We start from the raw sequence: 24,142 nt of genomic DNA, 5'->3' as shown, positions 1-24,142 counted from the left end.
GTATGTGTATCGTGGGGGTATTTGTGCACCGCTCTCTGCACACGAGTTTCACAAACAGGACAGGGGTCTGGGTGGCTGAAGTGGCTGACATGCCTCCCTCCTCACCTCCTTCCTCCACGGCGCTGTCCTGGGCATGTGACAGGCTGACGCAGGTTACGAGAAGGGGTGAATGTGGACAAGTAGAATATCTAGGTGGCCATGAAGCTGTCTGCATTTGCCCCAAACTGGAGCTTGCCATTTGCAAAAGTCCCTGCATTTGGTGAGTACATCTCAGGGACAAACCATTTCCTGTCAAATTGTAATGCTGTGGCATCCTCTAGCTGTTTGTCACCCTACCCCCAAGGGCCAGGACAGAAGGGTACAGCACCGGCCCCACTGGGCTTTCCTGAGAGGAGGCAGCTGCTGCCTGGATCTAGGTAAACTCTAGCTCCTGGTGCCTGAGGAAGCCTTAAGGGTATCATGGAAACTCAGTGAGTGTCTTTGGAACATGCCTGGTGCCATTCCTGAAAGAAGTTAAGAAAGTTTGGTCTTCTACGCTTATGGGGATGAAACAAGAAGCAGAGGTGTCAGATTTGGGCTGAAAAATGGTCACATGCATGCTATTCCGATAGGAGGAAAGGCAGTGTCTGGAAAGGAGTGGAGTTAATGGTGCTGGTCTGCTGCTCTTGGCCTCCTATCCGGCTCAGCTCCAGCACCTTCTTTCAGGAGGCTCGCCTGTGCCCACCAGCAGAGGGGATGGAGGCACTGCTGGCAGAGAGGGCTAGTCTCGGCCATCGTCTCCCTAGTTGCTCTAAATCTTTATTTCTGCACAAGTCTTAGCTCCAACCCTACACACACACACCCCAGCTCTCTAAGCCAATCTTTCCTCTTTCTCAGAAATGCTGACCAGCTCCTTTTCATCCTCCCAGCAGGTCTCAGTCTCAGACACCAGCTCCTCCAGGAAGCCCTCCCTGATGCCCTCAAGCAAGATTAGTTGCCCCTCCTTGATATTTCCCATCTTCTCGCACTGCCTCGTCTCTAATGAAGACAGATTATGACTTCGGTGCAGGCACAGACTGTCTTGTTGTCCTTGTGGCCCTGATGTCCGGAGCAGTATCTGTGACACATAATAGGGGCTTTGGCAGTGCTGAATACCCAGGGGGCCTCATTTCCAACATGAGTGCCCTGGACCGGGGGGCAACCTTTCTGCATAACCTCTATTCCCTTGCTCCTCCCTGTCTCCAGGGTCAGCCCCACTCCTTCCTGCGCTGGGCCAGGCTCCCAGATGTAGCTCCAGGCTGCAGATCCCAGGCACCAAGTCAGGAAGCCAGGAGACTCCCAGATTGATGATAAAACTTGTTAGCAAGTTGTATGTAATTTTATGTTTCTGGTAAATGCTAATTGCCTGCTCCTTAAATATTTCTTATTCTACTCGGAAGCAAAGCAGTTGCAACTGTGAATGCATTTCCTACAGCTGGCTGTCCCTATGCAGGGGGACTGAGTTTCCAGCTCAGACTCCTTAGATACTGATGGAGCCTGAGTCCCCTCCCCCACCTCACCCTGGGAGTGTGGCAAGCAGAGCTGGAAGAATTTTCAGGAAATACATCTCCCAATTTTCCCATTCGGGGATCACACTTTTAACAAAGGGCAGAAAGGGGTAATACTTCAATGTTACCTGCCTGTCCCCAAGGAAGCTTCTCTCTACGTGAACTGGGACAGAGGGGGTACTGATGAGGATGGGCCAGGTGTGCCTGGAGGAGGTCTCTGCTCTCAGGGGTCTCATGCCACCTGTGGAACATCTGCATCCCTGCCACCCTCCCATCCCTGAGCCAAGTTGTGCTGTAGGGAAGCTGGGATTAGAAGAGGGCCAAGAGGGGGGGATGAAGGTCATTTCGAGGCTTGGGGCCATGGGTGCAGCTTGGGAGAGGAGATGCAGGGGAGGGGAGCAGGCGTTTAACCGAGTGTTTGCTAGATGCCAGGCCCTCACTTCACTACCCCGAGTCCTTGTGAGACCCCTCCCTGTGAGATAAACGTTTATCAGCCCCTTTCAGTCATGAGAAAACTCAGGCTCGGAGATGAGAGACTGGCTGAAGGTCATGCACAGAGCCAGTAGCAGAACTCAATTATAAGTTGGGTTTGTCTGACCCTAAGGCCCAGGGGGCAGTGGAGAATGTGTGGGCTCTCGCACCCGAGTTCTGGGAGTTGGTGAAGTGGGGGATAGGGGATTGAAAGGGTGCTGGGGAAGGGTGTTCTAGTGAGCCTGTGCAAAAATGTCATTGCAATTTAATTCTGTGAGCTTTACTGAGCACACGCTGTGTGCCGGGCCCTGGGCTAGGCCCAATGGACTACAGAGATGAATAAACTGGAATTCTGCCTAGAATGGATTCATAAAAACCAGAATTTGGCTTGGAATTACCATCGTGGAGAGCCTGGGATGCCAAGCGAATGACTGTACCTTACCCGAAAGCAATGCGGAGTTGTCCTGAAAGTTGTTTTGAGGAGGAGGAAAGTGCCAGGTTTGGATTCTGGGAGATGGCTGTGCTGTAAGTGGCAGATGGGGGTGGGTGGGGGCTCAAGTCAGGGCAGGAGGCCTGTGCTATCACTCAAGTGAGAGGCGATGAGGGCCTGGCAGCTGCGAAGACAAGGGGCTGGGGCGCTGCAGAGGGAGAACTGTCAGAATCCAGGACAGGGTTAGCGGTGGGAGAGGGAGGAGGAGGTAAAAGGAGTACGAGTGATGGCATGGATGGTGGCACTGTTTCTTAAGATGGGGACACAGGGGCAGAGCTGTGGGGAGGGGGAGATGAAGAGCTTCGTTTTGGATGGTGTTAAGGACTGAATGTGTCCTCAGCTTCCGCCCAATTACTATGCTGAAGGCCTAGCCCCCAATATGGCTGTATTTGGAGATGGGGCCTCAAAGGAAGCAATAAAGGTTAAATGAGGTCATATGGGTGGGGCCCTGATCCCACAGGGTTAACGGCTTTATGAGAAGAGACACAGGGGCTTGCTCTCTGTCTATCCGTGTGTATGCACTGAGGAAAGGCCACATGAAAGGCAGCCATCTGCAAGCCAGAAAGAGAGCCTGGACCAACACTCAATCAGCCAGAACCTCGCTCTTGTATTTCTAGCCTAGACTTGTGAGAAAATAAATGTCTATTTAAGCACCCAGCCTATGGCATTTCTTTATGAGCAGACTAATACAGACGGGTTAGGTTTGAGATGTCCGAGGGAGAAGCTATATAAAATGTGTCACCAGTGAGCTAAAATGCAAGTGGGAACAGATCTGGAAGTCACTGGCATTTAGGTTGAGGCTAGAGCCATGAGAGTGGATGTAATCCACTGAGGAAGGTTCTACAAAGAGAGGATGAAAGGCTAAGGACAGACACTGAAAGGTACCCACCCTGAAGGGCAGTGAGGAACCGTGCAGGTGCTCCGTGCGAGCGGCCAGAACAGTGGAGAAGCAGGTGGGAGAAGTCCCGAGAGCAGCTTAGGGGGCACAGTCGCAGCAGATGCCAGGGAACTCAATCACCCTTTTTTACAGTACAGGGGGCTCTTCATCATGAAGGTGTGAGATCAATCGGCTTCACCCCTCCAATAAACGGTCAGTGATAGAGGGACAAGAAGGGAAAGGCAGACCCATCCTGACATTTGGTCCTTCATCGGTTCTTCCCACTGGACAAGGTGCAAACCCTTTATGAAGCCTCAAGGCTCTCTGTGGTCAGGATCTGCCTTCTGCCACCTCTGCCTCCACACCCTACACTGTGGCCACAGTGAACCATCTCATTTCTCAGCCAGTCTGGGCAGTGAGGGCCCTAGGTGGGGAGTGCAAGTGTGAGGCAGGGCCCAGGTGGAGAGTGCAGGTGTGAGGCAGGGACCAGGTGGGGAGTGCAGGTGTGAGGCAGGGCCCAGGTGGGGAGTGCAGGTATGAGGCAGGGCCCTAGGTGGGGAGTGCAGGTGTGAGGCAGGGCCCAGATGGGGAGTGTGGGTGTGAGGCAGGGCCCAGGTGGGAGTGCAGGTGTGAGGTGGGGCCCTAGAACCAGGGCCTATCAGAGCAAGCACAGGTCATCTGGCCATCTGCGGATGGCAAGGAGCCACGTGTCCCCGGGCAGAGGACACCCAGTGGAGAGCAGTGCAATCGTGGAAGGTGTGGGTGGAGACGAACTTCAGTAGCCTCCAGGGGAAGTTCCTCTGTGCCCGACACCCTGCCAGGAGCTTTCTGTGATCTCCTTTCCCTTTCTTAACATGTTGTGAGATTGTTATTATCTCCATTTATTGCCCCACCATGGTGGTCCCTGAGGGCACTCCAAGTCTTTACACGGTACTGCAAACCCCGAGATAATGAACATACAGCTTCTGGCACACGGTGCTCTCAACAAGTCCCTTTCTATTCCAATGAGATTACACCAAACAGGCCTAATTCTTCTTTCCCACGAAACAATCCTTCAAATATTTGGACCCAGCTCTCAGGTCTCCCTTGAGTTTACTTTACCCCGGATAAGCATTTCTCATTGGGCTTGCCTTATGTCCTTTCTGTGTCCATCTCAAGCTGTGGTCCCCACATCTAAGTTCAATTCTCTGATGCCTGATCAGAACAGAAGAAAGCACACTAACTCCCTGGGATCAATTCTAGTAGCTAATTTTTTGAACCTTAAAACATGCTTGACAGTTATCCCTGCTTCGTCTGGTCATGGTAATTTAGCCCACAGCCCCTCCCATCGAGATCTTTCTGCATGTGGACTGGTGTACTGGCCTGTCTTTCAAGCTCATGCTGTTTATGTCTAACTTGAGCCATTGATAAAATATGGACAGAGTAAGGGCATGTGGATGACAGGATCATTCCTCCCGCTTTGGAAACAATCATTGCGGAACATCCACAGAAGTTCAGAAAGGGGGGAGCCTTAGAAACTCCGTGCCCGAGTTCATTCCCCTTTTCAAAGCAGTGTGTGCCAGAGCTTGGACCTAAATCTGCATCTCCTGATTTCCTGCCCGATGTTCTTTCCACCGTCCCACAGCTACTTGAGTGTAACTCTAGGCACCAGAAGAGCCCATTCTTTTAACTACCTATGTATGCACTCATTACTCACTTATTGCACTGCAAAGTGCGACACTTCTTACTTTCACATTCTTTATCTAAGCGTAATCTTCACAGGAGCCCTGGGACCTAGGTTGTATTATTATCTGCACTTCACAGATGAAGAAACGGAATCCCAGGCAGGCTCCCTGACCTGCTCTGGAGCTAGAAAGCCAGAGAATCAGGATTTGAACTCAGCGCTTGTCACCCAATAGACCAGTGGTTCTCAACCTTCCTAATGCCACGATCCTTTAATACAGTTTCTCATGTTGTGGTGACCCCCGACCATAAAATTATTTTTGTTGCTACTTCATAACTGTAATTTTGCTACTGTTATGAATCGTAATGTAAATATCTGATATGCAGGATGTATTTAGGTGACCCCTGTGAAAGGGTTGTTCGACCTCCAAAGGGGTCGCGACCCACAGGTTGAGAACCGCTGCAATAGATGCTCTCTGCCTGCTCCTCTGTCTCATCCAGACATATGCTTCCTGATCTTAGAACAGTGCAGTCACTGTCCTCATCCCAGTGGGCACTGAGCTATGACAATGTTAGTGCAGGAAATATGGGCTGGCCTCCTGTTATGGGTTGAATTTTCTTCCCCAAAAGATATGTTGGATCCTAACCCCTGGTGACTGTGAATGTGACTTTATTTGGAAATAGGTTCTTTGCAGAAGTAATCAAGTTTAGATGAGGTCATACTGGAGGTAGGGAGGGCCCTCTATCCATTATGAGTCGTGTCTTATAAGAGGGGGAGAGAGTCACAAAGGGCTGCATGTGACAACAGAAGTAGAGACCGAAGAGCTACAGCTACAAGCCAAAGAACACCAAGAACTGCGGGAAGGATCCCCAGGGAAGCGAGGAAGAGGCAAGGACGCTACCCAGAGTCGCAGGGGGAGCACTGCTTCCTGACACCTAGCCTCCAGCTGTGAGAGAACACACTGCCTTTGAACCAAGCCATCCGGTGTGAGGCTCTTTGTTAGGGCAGCCCCAGGACACGCTGTGCATCCAGGGTGGAGACAGTCCAGGTCCTGGTACAGAAGGACGCGAGCACTGGGGCGTGAGGCCCACGGAGTGGAACGAGTCTTTGGTACTGCTCCCCCTAAACAGCCTCCTGTAGAACGCTCAGGTCTCTGAGTTGGGGTGCAGGAAGATCGCCTCTCCCTCCTGTCTCTCTAGTAGTCACCTTGTCATTTTAAAGACATAAGGCCCCCTTTCTGGATAAAACATTTCCTGATACCCCAGAAGATGCCACGCTCCATGGCTCCACGCTCCATGGTTCCACGGGCTCTGCCACACCCCCCTGACTGCAATAGTTCCCCAGCTTTTGCAGAAAGAGTGAGCCCCTTGCCACAGGGCCTGGGCCTGATGCATCTGCTCCCTAGTGCTGGCTTGGGGCCTGACACCTAACAGGGCCTTCACAGATCCCTGGGGGATGGCTTCTCTCCCCTTTCTGTGGGGGTTGACATTAGCAGTCATGAGTCAACAGGAGGCATGGAAGTGCAGGGAAGGGTGACGCTGGTGGCATCTCTTGGGTCCCAGCGTCTGCCATTCCCTTAATGGCTATTTCCATCAAGAGATGAAGGTCACCCTCATCTGTACCCTCCTCAGGCGTGTGTCTGTCCTAGCACTGTGCACAACCCCTCATCACTCTAACACCCCTAGTGGGTAGCAGCTTGGGAAGCTCCTATCTACAGTATGAAGGTAGGAAGTAACCGAGATTAGACAGTCTACGGGACCTTTTAAAGGTCTACATGAGCTTAGTATGAGTCGGGGATGGAACTGAGTATGTGCCCAGTGCTGTGTGTCCAGTATTCTAAGTGATTTACTTCAGCTAATCCTCAAAACAACCTGGAAGACCCACTGGACAAGGACGGAGGCTGGGGCTCAGAGATGTCAAGAACTCCAAGGAGAGGAAGCTAGTGTGGAATCAGGTTCAAGCCCAGGGCTCGCTGATACCACATCTAGACCCTGAGGCTCTGACTCCAGGGCGGGCCTCTCACTCCCCAAGAGCAGTTACCTTCGTAAGAGGCCTTGAATCCCAGGGAGCTGCCGCTGCCGTCTGTCTGGAAGAGGAGCCACATTTGATGGTTGGTGCTGACAATGAGATCTGGGACCGACGTACCTGTCAGGCTGTCAGGAGAGAGAGATTTAGAGGTGTGCACCCCACCATGGCACCCCATCAGAATGACTCCCGACTGAAGACACCTACAGGAGCATCTCGGGGCCAGGCCCACTGGGGCAAATCCTGACACTGGAGCCCAGGGACTCAGCGCCTCTCCCCCTCGGCCACGGGCAGAGCTTGAATCTCAACCTCCATTTCCTCGCCCAGACCCCTGGGCTTATGATATTTTTGTCCTCGCTGGCTCGGGGGGCAGGGCTAGCTGGAACCAGATCTACTCAAGGGCTGTCCATACCCTGTAACCTCTGATTTCTCGTGTGAACTGTACTGCAGGAAAGACAGACAGAAACCCCTTCCCCTGGTGGGAACCCAGCCATTCCTTTCAGTTGACGTGTCCTCCCTGCCAGTATAAGGCTTAAAGCACAGCCGTGAGCCTGGGCCACATTTTCTGAAGTTTGAGCACAGGAATCTCCTCACTCAACTCACATTTTCCAGGCACCTATCCAAGTGTGACACCGTCACGCCCATTATCTCATTTACTGCCCCCATTAGCCCAGGGAGGGAGGGGTTATATCTCCACTGCACAGATGAGAAGACAAAGGCACAACATGGCAATGGCTTTCCTGAGGTCAGCTTGCTGCAGAGTGGCAGAGCCAGCGTCCAGTGCACAGGCTGGGGCTTCTGGAAAAAACCTGGCTTCCTCACTGTAGAGACGGGGACTGCGGGCTGTGGAGGGGGCGATTTCGTTAATGGGTCTGCTCTACCCTGGGTCTCAAAGCTGGGGTCGGGGGTGTTGACTTGGCTGCAGAGAGATGCTCAGCACATGAGTGCCATGGGGGTGGAGTGGGACAAACCACCTGGGGTTCACCAGCCCAACCTGTGTGACATCCCTGATCTGGGGGCTCTCACGTGAGTAGACTGAGACCAGGCCAGGGTTGTGGGGCTGGAAGCAAGAGAGAAGCCAAGGCCTCTGCTTTTCCTGTTTGACCCAACTGGGTCAACAAAGGAGCCTGACCATGTTGCATGTGCTTCCCTGAAGGTTTGAGATGGACGTTGGCCTAAAGAGATCCGGGGGTGATGGGTGAGTCCCTGGGCTGCTACAGGACTTGCTGGGAGCTCACTCACATTACATTAGTGCAAAGATCTGGGTATAAGCCCTGGCTCTGCCATTCTTTGTGGGGGGACCTGGGGCAAATGCTGGGCGGCTCTGGGCTTTTCCATTCCATGTTAAAGAAGGAGATTGGGTTGTATGATCCCCAAGAGTCTTTTCAGCTTTGCTGTTCTAAGGTTCTCTCCATGGAAAAGCACATGGGGTTGTGGAAGGACCTCTTGGGCACACTGAGCGGATACACCATATAGGTCGGCGATCCAGGACAGGTGAGTGGTGGGGAGGCACCAAGAGGAGGGGAGAGGGGGGTGAGATGGCTATCTGAATTTGCTGGGCCCTGGGGTATCCCGACGATATCTGTCCAGATGTTATTCCTGGTGTGTCTGTGGTTTTGGATGAGATTAACATTTAAATGGTAGATGGAGTGAGCAGACTGCCCTCCCCACTGTAGGTGGGCCTCATCCAATCAGCTGAAGGCCTGAACTGAACAAAAAGGCTGACCTTCCCTTGATTAAGAGAAGATGCTTCCTGTCTGAATTCCAGCTGGGACATTGTGGGGGTTTTCTCCCTGCCTTGGACTGGATCCGAAACATTAGCTCTTCCTGGGTCTTGAGCCGGCTGGCTCCACACCACAATTGCATCATCACTCTCCTGGGTTTCCAACTTGCCGACTCACCCTGCAGATCTTGAGCTCTGTCAGCCTCCATAACCATGTGAGCCAATTCCTTACAATAAGCCCCTTTTCTTTCTATATATACCCTATTGGTTCTCTTTCTCTGGTGAACCCTGATTAACACAGTGGAATAGGCAGGGCTCACATTCCTCCCTTTCTCCTGAGAGAGCCCCCGTCCTAGCCATGTCACTGACTCGGCAGGTAACATCATGAATCCTTTAACTACCCTGATAGGATCTTCTCCAGGCAGGTATGAGAAAGTGTGGGAAGTTCCCAGAACAGAACAGCTCCTGGACAAGCTAGTTATTACTGAATAGCTATCTTTCATTCATTATTAAAACCAGAGGGTATTAGCTTGGAGCTAGCCTGGCTGGGAGGGGGTATGGCAAGGGATGCTATCCCTCACTGAAATCAAAACACTTGAACTCAAGTGCTGATTCTGCCACCAACCATCTTTTGCAACCATTGGGCCTCAGTTTTCCCACCTACTAAACGGGGATAATAACACTTTTCTCACAGGGCTGTTGTGGGAATTAAATGAGATAACTGATGTGAAAGTTCCCATCACAGTGCCTGGGCACACAGTAGGTGCTCAGCATATGTGAAATCACCCCTTCTTTTTGGCAGGGGAGATGGATGAGGTCAGGCCTGTTTCTCTGGAGCTGGACCACATGCATCAAACAAGAGCATTTTCCTGACATGCAGCAGGTGGTGGGCAAAGGAGACGCCAAGACCCAATGTCATGGAGTCCCAGAGAGCCCGCTAGCACCCTCTCCCTTGGCTGACCATACGATGCTAATCTTTCTGGACTCAGAGAATGTGTATGTCCATGTGGTCCTAATTCTCTAGAACCACCCACTTCCCAGATCGTTAAGAGCAGGCAGGGAGGTTAGCAAAGCACTTTCATGTCTCTGTCTGAAGTCAGACCACCACGGACGTACTTGGCCTTGAGGAAAAACTGCTGGGTGGCAGGAGAGTCTGTGTCGAAGCAGACAGTCACAAAACCTGTATTTCCCTGCTCCCTAGAACGGCTTGTTCTGTACACTTTTCCTGTGAATCTCTAGTGAGAATGTGGCCCAGTGCTCTGTTTCCCTTGGCTGGAGCAGAGAGAGGCGGAGGGACTGTTGCTGAAACTAGAAGCACAACAGGGCACCTGTCCTGGTCGCAGTGTGGTCTGGGGGACCAGGCAAGACCCAGCAAGCCCATCCCACCACCCTCAGCCAAGGTACCGGGGTTCCCGCCCTCCCACCTGAACGCCTACTTCACTTACATGTAGAGGACCGTTTTCTGGTCCCCGTCCTGCCCACCATCCCCGACCGTCAGGGTGTCATAGCCCCTCTCCAAGTCAAACTCCTCGAAGGCAAGCTTGATCACCTAGGGAGGGAGCATGGGGTTAGGGAGCAGACAGGGGCAGCCGGGAGAGCCTTGAGAACAGGAAGACATTTCCTCGTTATGTTCTGATGCCCAGAGTCCCCGTGGCACCATCCTACACAACCCTCAATCCACACTGAGCAGTTCCATGCCCGCGTTTTGAGTGTGAACTATTTCCTTCCAGGCCATATAGTCTCTGGGGTCCCCTGATGTTTTCCAAAGATGCTCATGGCACATCTGCCCAATTCTGGGGGCTGCCATGGCAACACCAGGCACATCTGGCTGACTCCGAGCTGATTAGACTCGTTCTTCATGCTTTAATGCACAGGAACCCCCATGGGCGAGGTGGCAATTTTTCAGGCCACGTGTGGCATCTCAGCTATTTGCCCCCAGGGACCTGCAGACTTCTCTGTCTCTCTGCCTGCTTTTCTCCATCCTCTTTGTTTATTTGTCGAATAAATGAATGGTCTAGGAAGGAGATTTCAACAAGATTCTTCTCTCTTACTTGTTGTAGTCCTGCCTTCCACAAATATTTATGGAGCACTCACCATATGCCAGGCTAGGGGATGGGGTTTCAACATTGGGGTTCAACACAGTCCCTGCTCTCAGTGAGCAGGGGAGACAGAGAAGCAAACTGACAACCACAACACGGGGTGATGGACCCCATGCGAGGGCTGGGGGAGGCCAGAGGGGATGTGGCTCACTGTCCTCCGGTGGAGGCAGGAGGGAGGCTCCTCCTGATGGGGGGAGGATCTGAGAATCCAGAGGGGGTGGAAGACCAGCCAATGGGGGATGCTGAGGGAGGGATGGGTAGAGTCAGGTGCACAAGGCCTGTGCTGTGGCAGGCATGGAACATTCCAGAACAAGGACTCAGTGTCAGTCCACGGCAAGTCCACAAACTGAACACACCTGCTGCTGCCTTGCCTGGGAGTGGAGGACAATGTACTTGGCCCTCTAGTGCAAGGAGGTGACTCTAGAAGGGCCAGGACTAGGGGATCTGCTTGGAGCCAGGTCCGAAGGGTCTCAGGACTTCCCCTGCCCTGCAGAGCTGGGGCTCGTTCTGAGGGAGGAGCAGTAGAAGTTTTAAACAATGGGCGGCAGGGACATATAGGTGCTTGAGGAAGCATTAGTCTGGCTGCTGGTGTGGGAACCGATGTGGGAGGAGTGAGGCCTGAGGTGGGGAGGATGCTCGAGGTTTCTGTGGGGGTCCAGGTGAGGGATGGAGGAGGGGATGGGGACGGGACGGACACAGGTCCCAGCAACACTGAGAGCTTGGTGACCGCATGCCTGTGGGGTTGAGGGGGAGGAGGGCTTTACGATGACGTGCAGGTTTCTGGTTTGAGCACTGGGTGGATGGGTGGTGGTGCCACTCGTGAAGACAGGACCACGGAGGCACCACGGCTACCGTCTAATCTGGGTCTTTCTGTCCCTGGCAACCTGGCTTCAACTGAGGAAGATCTTCAGTCTCCCAGTGGGGAGGCTGGGGTGCGGCTTAGTTCTCTGTTCTATGAACCAAGGAGAAGAGAAATCCTGTGGATAGATTTTCCTGGTTGTGCAGGGTTCCTCCATCCAAACCAAAGAGCCCGGCACCCACACACTGCCAGGGTGGCGGCAGGGCCTCACCCCAAGGTGCTTTCAGGCGCCTCAGAAGCCAACAGCTGCCTCACTCACTCATGAGCCCAGGTGCCACTTAAGCGGGGCCCTTGCACAGGCATGGGATTCACGGAGAGGAGCATTTCTGTGTAAGAACATACCTGGGCATGGACAGACAGGTCAGACAGAATTGAGGGCCACTAGCTAGAAGGGCTAGAGCAGGCTTCCCGGAGGAAAGGAACCCCAGGCTGAGTTTGGGAGGTGAACTGAACTCAATACAGGGGTAAGGAAGGGAGAGCAATCGGGCAGAGGATCAGGTGACCTGGCAAAGGCGAAGGACGTGGACTTGTCCAGAGACTCCTGGTAGATCTGGAGTTGTTTACTGGAAGGTGGGGGTGACGCAGGAGAAGCAGGCGGAGTCGGCCCAGGAAGGGCTGTCTGTCAGGCTAAGGGGATGGGCTTTGCCCTAAAAACAAGGGAGGGTTGTGGAAGAGTTGTAAGCAAAGGTATGAGGTGAAATTGTTGCTTTAGGAGCAACAGCATTGAGGGACCTTTGGAAACCAGAGACGGGTCTCAGGGCCATGGCAATACCACAACAGCAGGGTCCTTAGAAAGGGGATGGACTGTAACTGTCAATAGCGATGGGATGCTGGGGCTCTTCTCGTTTTCCCACTGAGCAGGCAAACCTGCCTCCCATATTCTCAGCTGGCTACTGTCATCATCCTGGGGTCAGCTGCTCAGGCTAGAATATCCTTTGCATCCTCACTCTCCCAGTCCCGCCTACAGGATGACATAACCATTTCCGTGCCCCCCCCCGCCCCCCCCCCACACACATGGGGAGGAGCCCTGGGCATCTGCTCCCTGCTGACCTCCCACGCAGGAGCTCTTGGCCACCCCTATGTTGGGTCCTCTCTCTCCTGGCCCCCAGCAATGTCTCCTCATCCTTGAGCCCTCTGTCCTCCATGTGCTCCCTGAGGCCCCTTCTTCCCACCTCTGTCAGTACTTACCTGCAGCACTGACTCATCTGTGTACCTGGGCCTCCGCTACACCGCGAACTCCCTGAAGGGCAGGATCACGTCTCATTGTCTCTCTACTGCCAGTGCCTGCTGGCATGCCAGGCATATGCCCTCAGCTTAGACAATGTTGAGTGGGAGGACACTTTCAAACCTTTCCTGATTCTCTAGCATGAACTGATCACTAGCTTCTCAGATCCCTTATAGGAGTTATGGTCTAGAACAAAGGTTGGTAAACTGTTCCCGTGAAGGGCCAGATAGCAAATATTTTCCCCTGTGCAGACCATGGTCTGTTGCAGAGGGAACACAGCCAGACTGAATGGGCATGGCTGTTTCACTAAAACTTTGTTTATATAAAAAAAGCAACAAACTGGATTTTGCCCATTAGCAGTAGTTTGCTGACTCCTGGTCTAGAAGATTCTTTGAGATACTTCATCACAGTTTTAATCATCTTCTCTTAGAGATTTCTTCACTATAAGAGCTCACCCTACAATGTGCTTAACTCTGCTCCGAGCCTTTTACACACATAAACTCATGTAAAATTCACAAAAGCTGCTACAACGAATACCTCTATTTTACAAATGGGAAAGCTCAGGCAGGGAGACCTTAAGCAACTTGCCTAAGGTCACACAGCTGAGTGGTAGAACCTGGAACTCACCAGGCCGCCAGTGGCCAGGCTCTTTGCCGCTCTGCTCTGCTGCCTCAGAGAGCCCCAGCGGGGTCTCGGTCCACCGAGGCAGGGAGCGTGGCTTATCCCCTCAAACCTGCCCTAAGCCCTTTATCTGGATCTCAGCAGCTCAGTAAGGACTTGGTGCACATAAAATGCCGCCAGGCCTGCAGCGCCTTCGGCAGGAGGAGGGGCCTGGCCTCCACAGGGATCAGGGGTCCTGGCTGAGCCTGCTTCTAGCCAGCCCTGGGGCAGAGGGCGCTGGCTCACCATGCCACCTCCAAAAGAGCGAGCACATGATTACTAGGTCTCTAATGGGGAAATGCTGCTTTGATGGCCAGAACCCAGAGCCATAAAACGATTCACATCACTGGTCAGAGCAGCCATGGATGTGAACTGCTCTTTTAGCATCTGACCCTAACACAGGTGCTAATCACACCAAGCAGACAGAAGCGACACACACTAGACTTGGGCTTTGGGACGGGTCCCAGTGCACAACGTACCAATGCTTCCAGTTTCCCCCCTTCTCTTTGGCCTTTGTTGAAACACAGGATCTTATAATGGCTCATTAACTAACATGCCAATCAATAAAGCTCCCAAACACCTTTCTGAGGCAGGATAGTGGCAGCACATGAGTAGGCATGATCACAGAGGTACACTGTACATAGCCTATCCTTCACTCTGCATTCAAATCTGTGTGCCCGACATCTCTTAGAGCAGGCGTTGGATAACTATGGTCCTTGGGCCAAATCTGGCCTGTGGCCTGTTTTTGTACTGGCCATTGAATTAAGAAGATATATTTTATTCTATTATTTATTTTATTATTTATTTATTTATTTGGGAAGGGAGCGAGAAAGGGAGAGAAACATTGATTGGTTGCCTCCCATATGCGCCAGGACCGGACTGGGTATCATGCCTGCAACCTTATGGCATAGACAGTGGTCGGCAAACTGCGGCTCGCAAGCCACATGCAGCTCTTTGGCCCCTTGAGTGTGGCTCTTCCACAAAGTACCGACTTCTGCGCATGGGCCACGAAGTTTCAATCGCACTGTGCGTGTGCGCCCGCACGTGGTATTTTGTGGAAGAGCCACTCTCAAGGGGCCAAAGAGCCGCATGTGGCTCGTGAGCTGCAGTTTGCAGACCATGGGTATAGGAGATGACACTCCAACCAGATGAGCCACCTGGCCAGGCCGAGAAGTGTTCTCATATTTTTAAAGGATTAAAAAAGTAAATAACGCACTACAAAAAGAGTTGTAACAAAAACTTTACATGGTCCTGAAAGTCTAAAATATTTGTTATCTGGCTTTTGGCAGAAAGGCTTGCTGACCTCTGGCCTAGAGCAATGGTTTTCAAACTGGGTTCCCAGGCACCCAGGCTCCCATAAAGGTACTTCAGGGGCCACCAGTAAAGGTGGACAGGGCTCTCCTCCAATCAAGCAGTTCTTTTTGAGCTAGTTCATGTTTTGGGAGTCTGTGACAGACACAGATGGTGGTTTAATAAATGTTCCTCCCTCTCTTTATAAGTTCTTAACAGAACCTTGACTTTGAAGTGAGGCCATGCACCTAGCTAGCCTCAGAGCTAAGGATGTCTGGCTAAGTGACAAGATTCTAGGCCAGAGGTTCTCAACCTGTGGGTTGCAACCTCTTTGACGGTCGAACGACCCTTCACAGGGGTCGCCTAAGACCATCCTGCATATCAGATATTTACATTACGATTCATAACAGTAGCAACATTACAGTTATGAAGTAGCAACGAAAATAATTTTATGGTTGGGTCACAACATGAGGAACTGTATTTAAAGGGCCAGAAGGTTGAGAACCACTGTTCTAGGCAACGAGATAAGCGCTGAGGAGTCCACAGAGCATTTCCCTGCCGTTCTCCTTGCTGTCCTGGAATATCGATGTGAGACAGAGAAGGAGCAGCCTTCTGCTTCCCTGTGATCATGAGGACAGGAGTCACAATCAAAAAAGAAAAAAGGCAGAGGGAAAAATAGAAGGTGCTCAGCACACCTGAGGGAACTACTAAACCAGACCTGGACTCTCCGCTCTGGACCTCTGGTGGTGGAGAAAACAGACTGTTTTGTTTAAGCTTCTGTGGAATTTTCAGGAACTCACAGCCAGTGGCAAGCCAATAGCTATAGGTTCTGAAGAAAGGCTTTCATCACTACAAAAAAGTTTGCCATCTCTTTACCCTCAGGATAAAGTTCAGCACCCTGGGAAGCCTAGCCCCTGCTCCTTTCTGGCTAGAAAGAGCCCCCTCCACGATGCCCTGCCCAGCCCTACTTCCCTCTTCCTCCTCCCTGCACTTTCTGAGCCCCTGAAGGCTGACCTTGGCCCACCCAGCCTTGGTTTTACTAATGCTGCTGTCACTTTGACTATTAGCTCATGAAAGGAAGAGAGCTCCCGTCTATTGGGCATGGCCTACTCAAGCATGTCAACTTCGCGGCCTTGGCTTTGGCCTTCATGGTGATCCTTGTTCCAGTCTTGCTGAGGGCCCAGGGTAGGGCTCAAGAATTGGCTTGGGAGTGAGGAGGGCAGAGGGGAAACTGCTGGGAAGGCTGACCTGAACCCTTGGGAGTTCAAGCAGATGGGCCTCTGGCACCTTTGGGAAAGGTATTATAAAAATAAATTGAGTATAACTGATATATTACATTAGTTTCAGGTGTACAACATGATGATTCAATACTTGTATGTACTGTGAAATGATCATCACAATATGTCTAGTTTCCCCCATCACCATATAAAGCTACAAAATATGCAATATAACCTGGCTGGCATGGCTCAGTGGTTGACCTATGAACCAGGAGGTCACGGTTCGATTCCCGGTCAAGGCACACGCCTGGGTTGCAGGCTCAATCCCCAGTCGGGGGCATGCAGGAGGCAGCCAATCAATGATTCTCTCTCATCATTGATGTTTCTATCTCTCTCTCCTCTCCCTTGCTCTCTGAAATCAATAAACATATATTTTTAAAAAAGAAAATATACAACAAAATATGCAATATAATGTTACTGACTATAGCTACCATGCTGTACAGTACATAACCATGACTTACTCACTCTATGACTGGAAGTTTGTACCTCTTGACTCCCTCACTCATTATGCCCACCCCACCATCGTGGCTGCGCCAACTTACATTTCTACCAAAAATGCATGAAGGTTTCTTTTTCTCTACATCCTCTCCAACACTTGTTATTTCTTTATTTTTGGTAATAACCGTTCTAACAGGTGTGAGGTGATGTCTTGCTGTGGTTTTGATTTGCATTTCCCTGATGATTAGTGATGTTGAGCATCCTTTTATGTGCCTGTTGTCCACCTGTATGTCTTCTCTGGAAAAATGTCTATTCAGATCCTCTGCCCATTTGGATTGCTCGTGTTTTTTTGTGATTGAGTTGTATGAGCTCTTTATATATTTTGGATGAGGAAGGCTTCTGAGGAGGTAGGGCAAGAAAGCCCATGGATAGAGATTGAGAACTTTAGGAGGTTCTAGAACTTTGGTCACTACCTCCGTTTAATTTTGGTGGCTCTGAAAGTAGTAGACGCTTTCACCCATTTGTGACTCATCCACTCATTGATTGATAGATTCATTCATTCATTCATTCATTCATTCATTCATTCATTCATTCAATAGTTAATATGCACTTGCCAACTGCTGGGCTTTGGAGAGGCAATAGCAGGCAAGATAAACATGGCCACCACCCAGAGAGCTCACATTCTAGAAGAGACTTACAAGTATACGGAATACACCACATGGTGTGATGAGTACTGAAATTAGGGAAGCGTGGGTATGGGCAAACATGAGGGGCATACAATCCTGGCTAGACGAGGGGCGGGGCTTGTCTTCAAGAACAGAGAAGGGTGTGCAGTTAGTTCTAGGGGAAGAGGAATGCCAGGATATGATGGGAAGTGAAGAAATTTAAAAAAAAAAAAGGGGGGGGGGATCAAGTTTAGGACTTAGAGGCGGCCATTAAAAGATCCCTCTAAGCTACCCTGTCATGCAAACTGGCTTCTCTGAGAGCCAGACAGCAGCTTGCACCGTCCAGCACAGAGGGCATGAGTAAATGCTGAATGCGTGAGCGAGAGAGCAAATGGGCCAACAAATGTATTCCTGACATTTGCACTCCTGAGTGATCACTTGCCTGGAGAGTTAATTCTTAATTCTTCAGGCTTACAAAGGGAAGAGTGACAGTGATAATCCTTAAAGAGTGAATAATCAAAACACTATTATCTTTGGCTTTGAAGTTCATGAAATGAGCTTTCCTTTCCCTCTCCTTTTCATGCCCCCTCCTTCTCCATTCCATGTCCCCTCCCTTTCCCATCTCTCTCTTCCTTTCCAGCCTCATTTCTACTTTTTTTTTTTTTTTTTTTAAGCAAAGCTGGATTAACTTTCCCAATCAAATCCACTGAAGTTCATATGCACACGGAATCATAAGTCTTGAGTTCACACTGAGAAGCTGCGATAGAAAGGCAGATGTGTGTCGGTAGGGGGCAGAGACACGGGACTGGGTTTTAGTCCTGACCACGGAAATGTCACCACCCATGTCTTCCATGAGGCTGAAGTGAAAGGTCATGACAGGAGGTGGCCCTGGGGCCAAACATGGCAGTGGCCACACCTGAGGAGCTACTAGACACTGACACAGGTCTCCATCAGTTATTAACGTATTCAAACACCCGCTGTGCAACTCCTCTGCACTGAGCACTGTAACTGCAGAAGAAATACCGTACAAGATTCCAAAATGCTTTCAGGGCATTTCTGAGCTACAGGAGAAAGAGATTCTAAACCCAGTACAATGTGATATATACACAAAAAGGGAAAAGTAGGAACAGGAAGGAGCAAGACCTTAGGAATTAGGAAGGCTTCTCAGAAGAGGGGGTATTTTAATTGTGTCTCAAAAGGGAATAAGGAATTTGCCTGGAGGAGAAGGGAAGGCACACTGGGACAGGATGTGCTTGGACTGAGATCTTAGCAAGGTTGAAAGCAAGAAGAGAATATTTACTAGACAAAACCCAAAAGAAAGCTGATGTAATAGCTGGAAAAAACTTTAAAACATTACTACAGATAGTCATTACATAATTATTTTTAAAAAATTTCAAGTCACCAGAAAGATATATAATTCTCAATTTGCATGATCTCATAACATAGTCCCAATATATATAAAGCAAAAATTAATAGAACTTTAGGAATAATAGACAAAAGCCACCATCATAGTGGTTTTTGTCTAGTATTCCTAGCGTTCTCTCATCATAGAGGGAGGTTTTAGTATGCCGTCCTCTGCAGCTGTCTGATCAAGAAGATAAAATCAATGAAGATATAAAGAATACTAGTATAAGCACAATCAACAAGCTTGATGCAACAAAACACAAAAACTACAAAATACACTTCATTTTTCCAAGTACACACAGAATATGTGTGAAAAAATGACCATTTCTGGTCCAAAAGGCAAGTTTCAACAAATTTCAAATGATTCAAATACAATTTTCTCTGACCATAAGCTTTAGAACCAGTAACAAAAAGACAGCTAGAAAAACCCATTGTTTGAAAATTAGGAGCTACTTCTAAATAAGCTGTGGGTTGAAAGATGAAAGAGTAATGGAAATTGGAAAATATTCATAACTAAACTATAATAGATACACTATGCCTAAAAACCTGTGGGAATGTAGCCAAAATAGTTCTTAGAGGGAAATTTATAGCATTAAATATTTAAATAAGATTGAAAAATAAATTAAGCATTGACATTAAGATGCCAGAAAAGAATAAGATAAATCCAAATATAATAGAAAAAAGAAAGTAAAGATGAGCAGAAAATGATGAAATAGAAAATAAATATATCAGCAGAAGTATTAAGAAAATCAAATTGGTTCTTTCCAAAAGTAGTAAAATGTAAAACCTCTGGCAATATTGATAAAAAAGATACAACATCGAAATGAAAAGGGGAATAAAAATATGTAGTAAAAGATAGTATGTACAACTTTATACCCAATAAATTAGAAAACTTAATAAAATGGCTTCAAGAAAAACCAGATAATATAAATAATCCTTTAGTCATAAAAAAGATAAACCTATAGTTTTAAATCTTCCAAAAAAGGAACATCAGACGCAGATAATTTTCCTGAAATGTTGCAGAGAAGTTCCAAATCTATTCTAATCTTCCACTTTTAGTTCCATAGAACAGAAGAGGGGAAACACTCTCTACATTATTTTATGAGATTAGCAATATTTGACCAAATTATCTGGCAAGGGTAATATAAAAGTCCAATCTCACTAACAAAATAGAAGCAAATTACTAAATAAAATATTAGCAAATCAATTATAGGCATGTATAAAATTGATAATGCTAAATGACCACGTTGAGTTTATACCAGGAATGTGAGGTTGGTTTAACATCAGAAAAGTCAACCCATGTAATTCACCATACTAAGAAAATAAAGGAGCAAATCATATTAATAAGTATACAAAGGTACTTGATAAAACTCAACGTCCATTCACAATAAAAGTTTTTAGCAAACTAAGATTAGGAAAAAACAAAAAAAAGCTTCAGCAAATATCATAATGATGAAGAATATTCTATTAACAGCAAACAATAACAAGAGTGCCCACCATCATCACAGTCATTTGACATTATATTTGAGGTTTAAGTCAGAACGTTGGGGCAAGAAAAGAAATGAAGAGAAGGTATAAGGACTGGGAAGTAAGAAATAAAACCCTCATTTTTTGAAGATAATGATTGTCTTGTAGAGAAAATCTCAAATAATTCTCAGATAAGTTATTACAAAAGAGTTGCTATATACAAAGATCAAAGAATAAAAATTAATTGCATTTTAAACATCAGCAAGAAATAGGTGGAAAATAAAAATTTAAAAGATGTGATTTATAACAGCAACAACAAATATAACACATTTAGGAGTAAATATGTTAAGAAATGGTACAAGATCTGTAATGGAAAAATTCCAAAAGTTTATTGAAAGCCATTAAAGAAGTCCTAAGTCAATAGAGAGAAATACCATACTCATGGACCAGAAGACTCAGAATTACAAATATAAGCATTCTTTTCTAATTGATCTATAGTTTGGTATAACTAAAGATTCCAACAGGTTATTCTGTGGATCTTGGCAAGACACTTGAACAATTTATGAGAGAACAAGGGGCATGTCACCAAAAAAGAGAGAACTAAATGTGAAATAAGTGTGTGAAAAGATGTGTAAAGCATTGCAAAACTACACACAACAACAGAGATAAATCTTAGGGACATAATTTTGAGTGAAGTTGATTAAGAATCTATACAACATGACTACCTTTATATGAAGTTCAAATGCTGGCTTACTAGACAATGTATTTTTAAGAATACGCATTTATGTGTAAACTGTAAACAAGGAAGAGGAATGATAAGCACACAATCAAGGCAGAGTGTACCTGAGGGATAGGGAATGAGATGGGGCTGGTGAGGGATATACATCACTAAGGTAACTGGGATTTGGCTATGCAGGTGTCTATTGCATTGATGTTCTTTATATCTTACTTATATTTTGCTTTTTATCTACTTGATAGTTAATAAAAACAATTTTAAAGATTTGCCTACAAAGAACCCACCACGACCAAGTTCTGAGTTTGAAACCCTTGTAGACCAACTGTCTCCAGCCAAGCCCTGCCCACAGGACACCACCCATGCCCTCAGGAGCCTCACCTTGGCAGGGTTGAGTGCTGTGATGATCCACACACAGTGTGCGTTGTTGTCGTATTGAATGGGGAAGTTGGGGGACGTGATGATGCCCGAGGGGCCTCGAAGGTGGGCATCACACATGCGGGCTGCAGAGAGAAGATGAAAGTTTTGTTTAGATGAGGTCCAGTTCCCATCCCCACCTCTCACCCCCAGCCCAAAAGAGACTGAAGTCTGTATAGTCTCCACCCAGGTATAACCTTCTGCTTTCTGTTTTCTTCCCTCATAGTTCTCAGTGGGTTCAGAGGTAAGTCACAGATCCTGGAGCACCGGGGTAGGGGGAGGCCCCACATGCCCTGCCTGCCCTGCGTATAGCAATGAGCTTCCATGGTCAAGCTAAGCCAGCCCCCAACCCCAACTCCACTGTGATCAGCAGCTCAACTCTACCAAGAGGGTGTGGCCTGGTACTCCTCATGTAACCTAACTCTGGGTGGGCCCCAGACATCTGTAGGCCTGCTGAGGTGCCCATGCTTTGCTCTGCTGACCTACGCTCCCCAGTTTGCTCAGGCCTCCTGAACTAGAATCTCAGGGTGTCCTTGTCAAGGCCACCTCACCAGGTCTCAGAATGTCTGTGCCCAAGGACTCTGCCAAGGCCCCCAGCTCAGCCTGGACCAGGCAACCTGTGTGACCTCAGTGCCAATCAAAGCCTCCCCACTTCCCTCTCCGCACATGCCTAAAACAGGCTTTTGACGGGAAGCATAAAGATTCAAGGTGAATTAGAAGAAGTGCTCTACTCAAGTAGATATAAAGTGTTATCAATCACAGCTTAATCTAATTAAGCCCCTTAAAATAGCTTCTGAGCTAATTAGATTAAGTAGTGATTGATAACAGTTAAGGTACTACATTGTACCTAGGTGTTTGCCTTCTTTAAAAACGTGTTCTTTAGTTCTAGCCACTTCATTCTTCAATGTTAGTGCTCAGCTATTTTAATAAAGAGTTCTATGAGCCTGTTCCATTGCTGCCCACATGGCAATTTATCCTAATTGTAGGCAAAGTGCCGAAAGGTAAAGAAATAGTGAGCAAACGCAGCAAGCCTAAGTATATGAAATGAAAGTGGTGTCAAGCCTGGTTTCCTCTGATGGGGCAACACATCCTGGAGCTCCTGTGTGTGTGTGTGGATGGGGCCAGGATCCACCTTTCCCAGGAACCCTTCCTGGAGGGTCTGGGAAGCGGCTCCCGCAGCTTCCGGACATAACTCATCTCTTCTCATTTCAGACGCTCATTCCTGCACTCACTCATTCCAACGTTTATTGAGTGCCTCACAGGGGCCAGGCAGAGTGTGGGGAGAAAAACCATCTAAGACGCAGCCCTCTCTGCAGGGCCAGCAGCTTGTGGAGGAAGCAGGTACGGAAACAGCATCAGGCGGAGCTGTCGGAGCGTTATCTGCGAGAAGCGGCTGGGTCCGAATGGCTCCTTCTCTTCTAGTTCGTCACTGGCAGTGGGGCAGCTCCTGGTGGCATGCCCTCAGCCTGGCACCCAAAGGGTCTTCTCCCTCCTCCTGAGCTCAGAGGTCAGTTGAGTCTAGTTTAAACAAGGGCCTAGGACAGCGATGGTGAACCTTTTGAGCTCGGTGTGTCAGCATTTTGAAAAACCCTAACTTAACTCTGGTGCTGTGTCACATAGAGAAATTTTTTTTCTACATGATATTTGCAACCATAGTAAAACAAAGACTTATATTTTTGATATTTATTTTATATATTTCAATGCCATTTAACAAAGAAAAATCAACTCAAAAAATGAGTTCGCGTGTCACCTCTGACAGGCGTGTCATAGGTTCACCATCACTGGCGTAGGAGAATCCTCCCCTCCGTTCCCCTGTGGGCGTCCAGCTGCTTCTGTAAGTCTGTGCTGAGAAACACCTCAATTCACAGGTCGTGCTTGATACAACTGGGCCTGAAGGCAGCTGCCATGGTGAGGAGAGTTCTCTTTTATGCTCACATGCCCTTTGTTCTCTCATAAATTTCACTAGTACCAATGGCGTCCTCAACACTCTCATTTCTGCCTTTTATTAACTCTATCATCCACCTTCTCTCTTCCCAATCCTGGATGCCAGGTGCTGTTCCTATTGGGTTTTAAATCTACTTGCTTTAAAGAAGTTAGAAAACCTCTGATTCTATTCTTCACCGGTAAGATGGGGCTAGTGACATCTCCCGAGGAGGCATGATAGGATGCAGTACCTGAGATAATGGATGTGAAGGCTCACCCAGGACCTGGGGCATCGTCAATATTCAGCAAAGGGGAGCCGAGACTGTGGGACTTCCGATGCCTATTCATTCCATTTCACGATGCCCAAGATTTCTCTCAAGGCCTGGGAGCTTTTTCTACCTTTCCTAAAGTTGCTTTATGTAGGACTTTCCCCTGTGACCACACTTGCGACGGACATTACTAAACAAATTTGAATAAGACCATCAAAACCAAAGCCTGACCCCAGCCTACCTCTTCGAAGAGGACCTGTGGATCCAGAGCCCTAGCTCTGGGGAACCCTCAACCTCCACCAGCACCATCTTACACCTCCTCTGGAAAGCCAGGTTTCGCTGCCTTAAAAGCCCTCAGCCTCAGACTCAATTTATCCTGCACTTGTTTCCAAAAATTAGATGGTATTTGCCGTCTGTTGAAATATGCTGAAGGTAATTAGAGAGAACAGGTCAAACAGGCATTTACCACTTTAAGAGCTTAGAGGGGATTAATTAAAATATTACATTCTGCAGATATTTAGCATGAAGCACCTTAAAACAGCTTCAGAATGGAGCATCAGCTACTTTTTTTCCTCTGCTGTCTGGGTGAGGTCAGGGGGTCCGTGGACAGACTTCCCCCTGAACAGCCAGCCCCTGGGATC

The 24,142-nt window shown here is 48.5% G+C and overlaps 1 protein-coding gene across 1 annotated transcript in view; it reads right to left on the bottom strand.

Moving 5' to 3' along the window:
• CSMD2 (CUB and Sushi multiple domains 2) overlaps positions 1 to 24,142 on the bottom strand; it is a 495,158-nt gene that overhangs the window by 217,490 nt on the left and 253,526 nt on the right. Inside the window, exons 10-12 of the mRNA XM_015572780.1 lie at positions 21,274 to 21,395; positions 10,221 to 10,324; positions 7,068 to 7,180 (exon numbers count right to left, since the gene is read on the bottom strand). Coding sequence (XP_015428266.1) covers positions 7,068 to 7,180; positions 10,221 to 10,324; positions 21,274 to 21,395 — 339 coding nt within the window. The remainder of the gene's footprint in view (positions 1 to 7,067; positions 7,181 to 10,220; positions 10,325 to 21,273; positions 21,396 to 24,142) is intronic.

Source organism: Myotis davidii, unplaced genomic scaffold (assembly GCF_000327345.1).
Source record: "Myotis davidii unplaced genomic scaffold, ASM32734v1 scaffold88, whole genome shotgun sequence".
Lineage (NCBI taxonomy): Eukaryota > Metazoa > Chordata > Mammalia > Chiroptera > Vespertilionidae > Myotis > Myotis davidii.
Note: the sequence above shows the minus strand (reverse complement) of the source record. Positions and strands in the feature narration are given on the sequence as shown.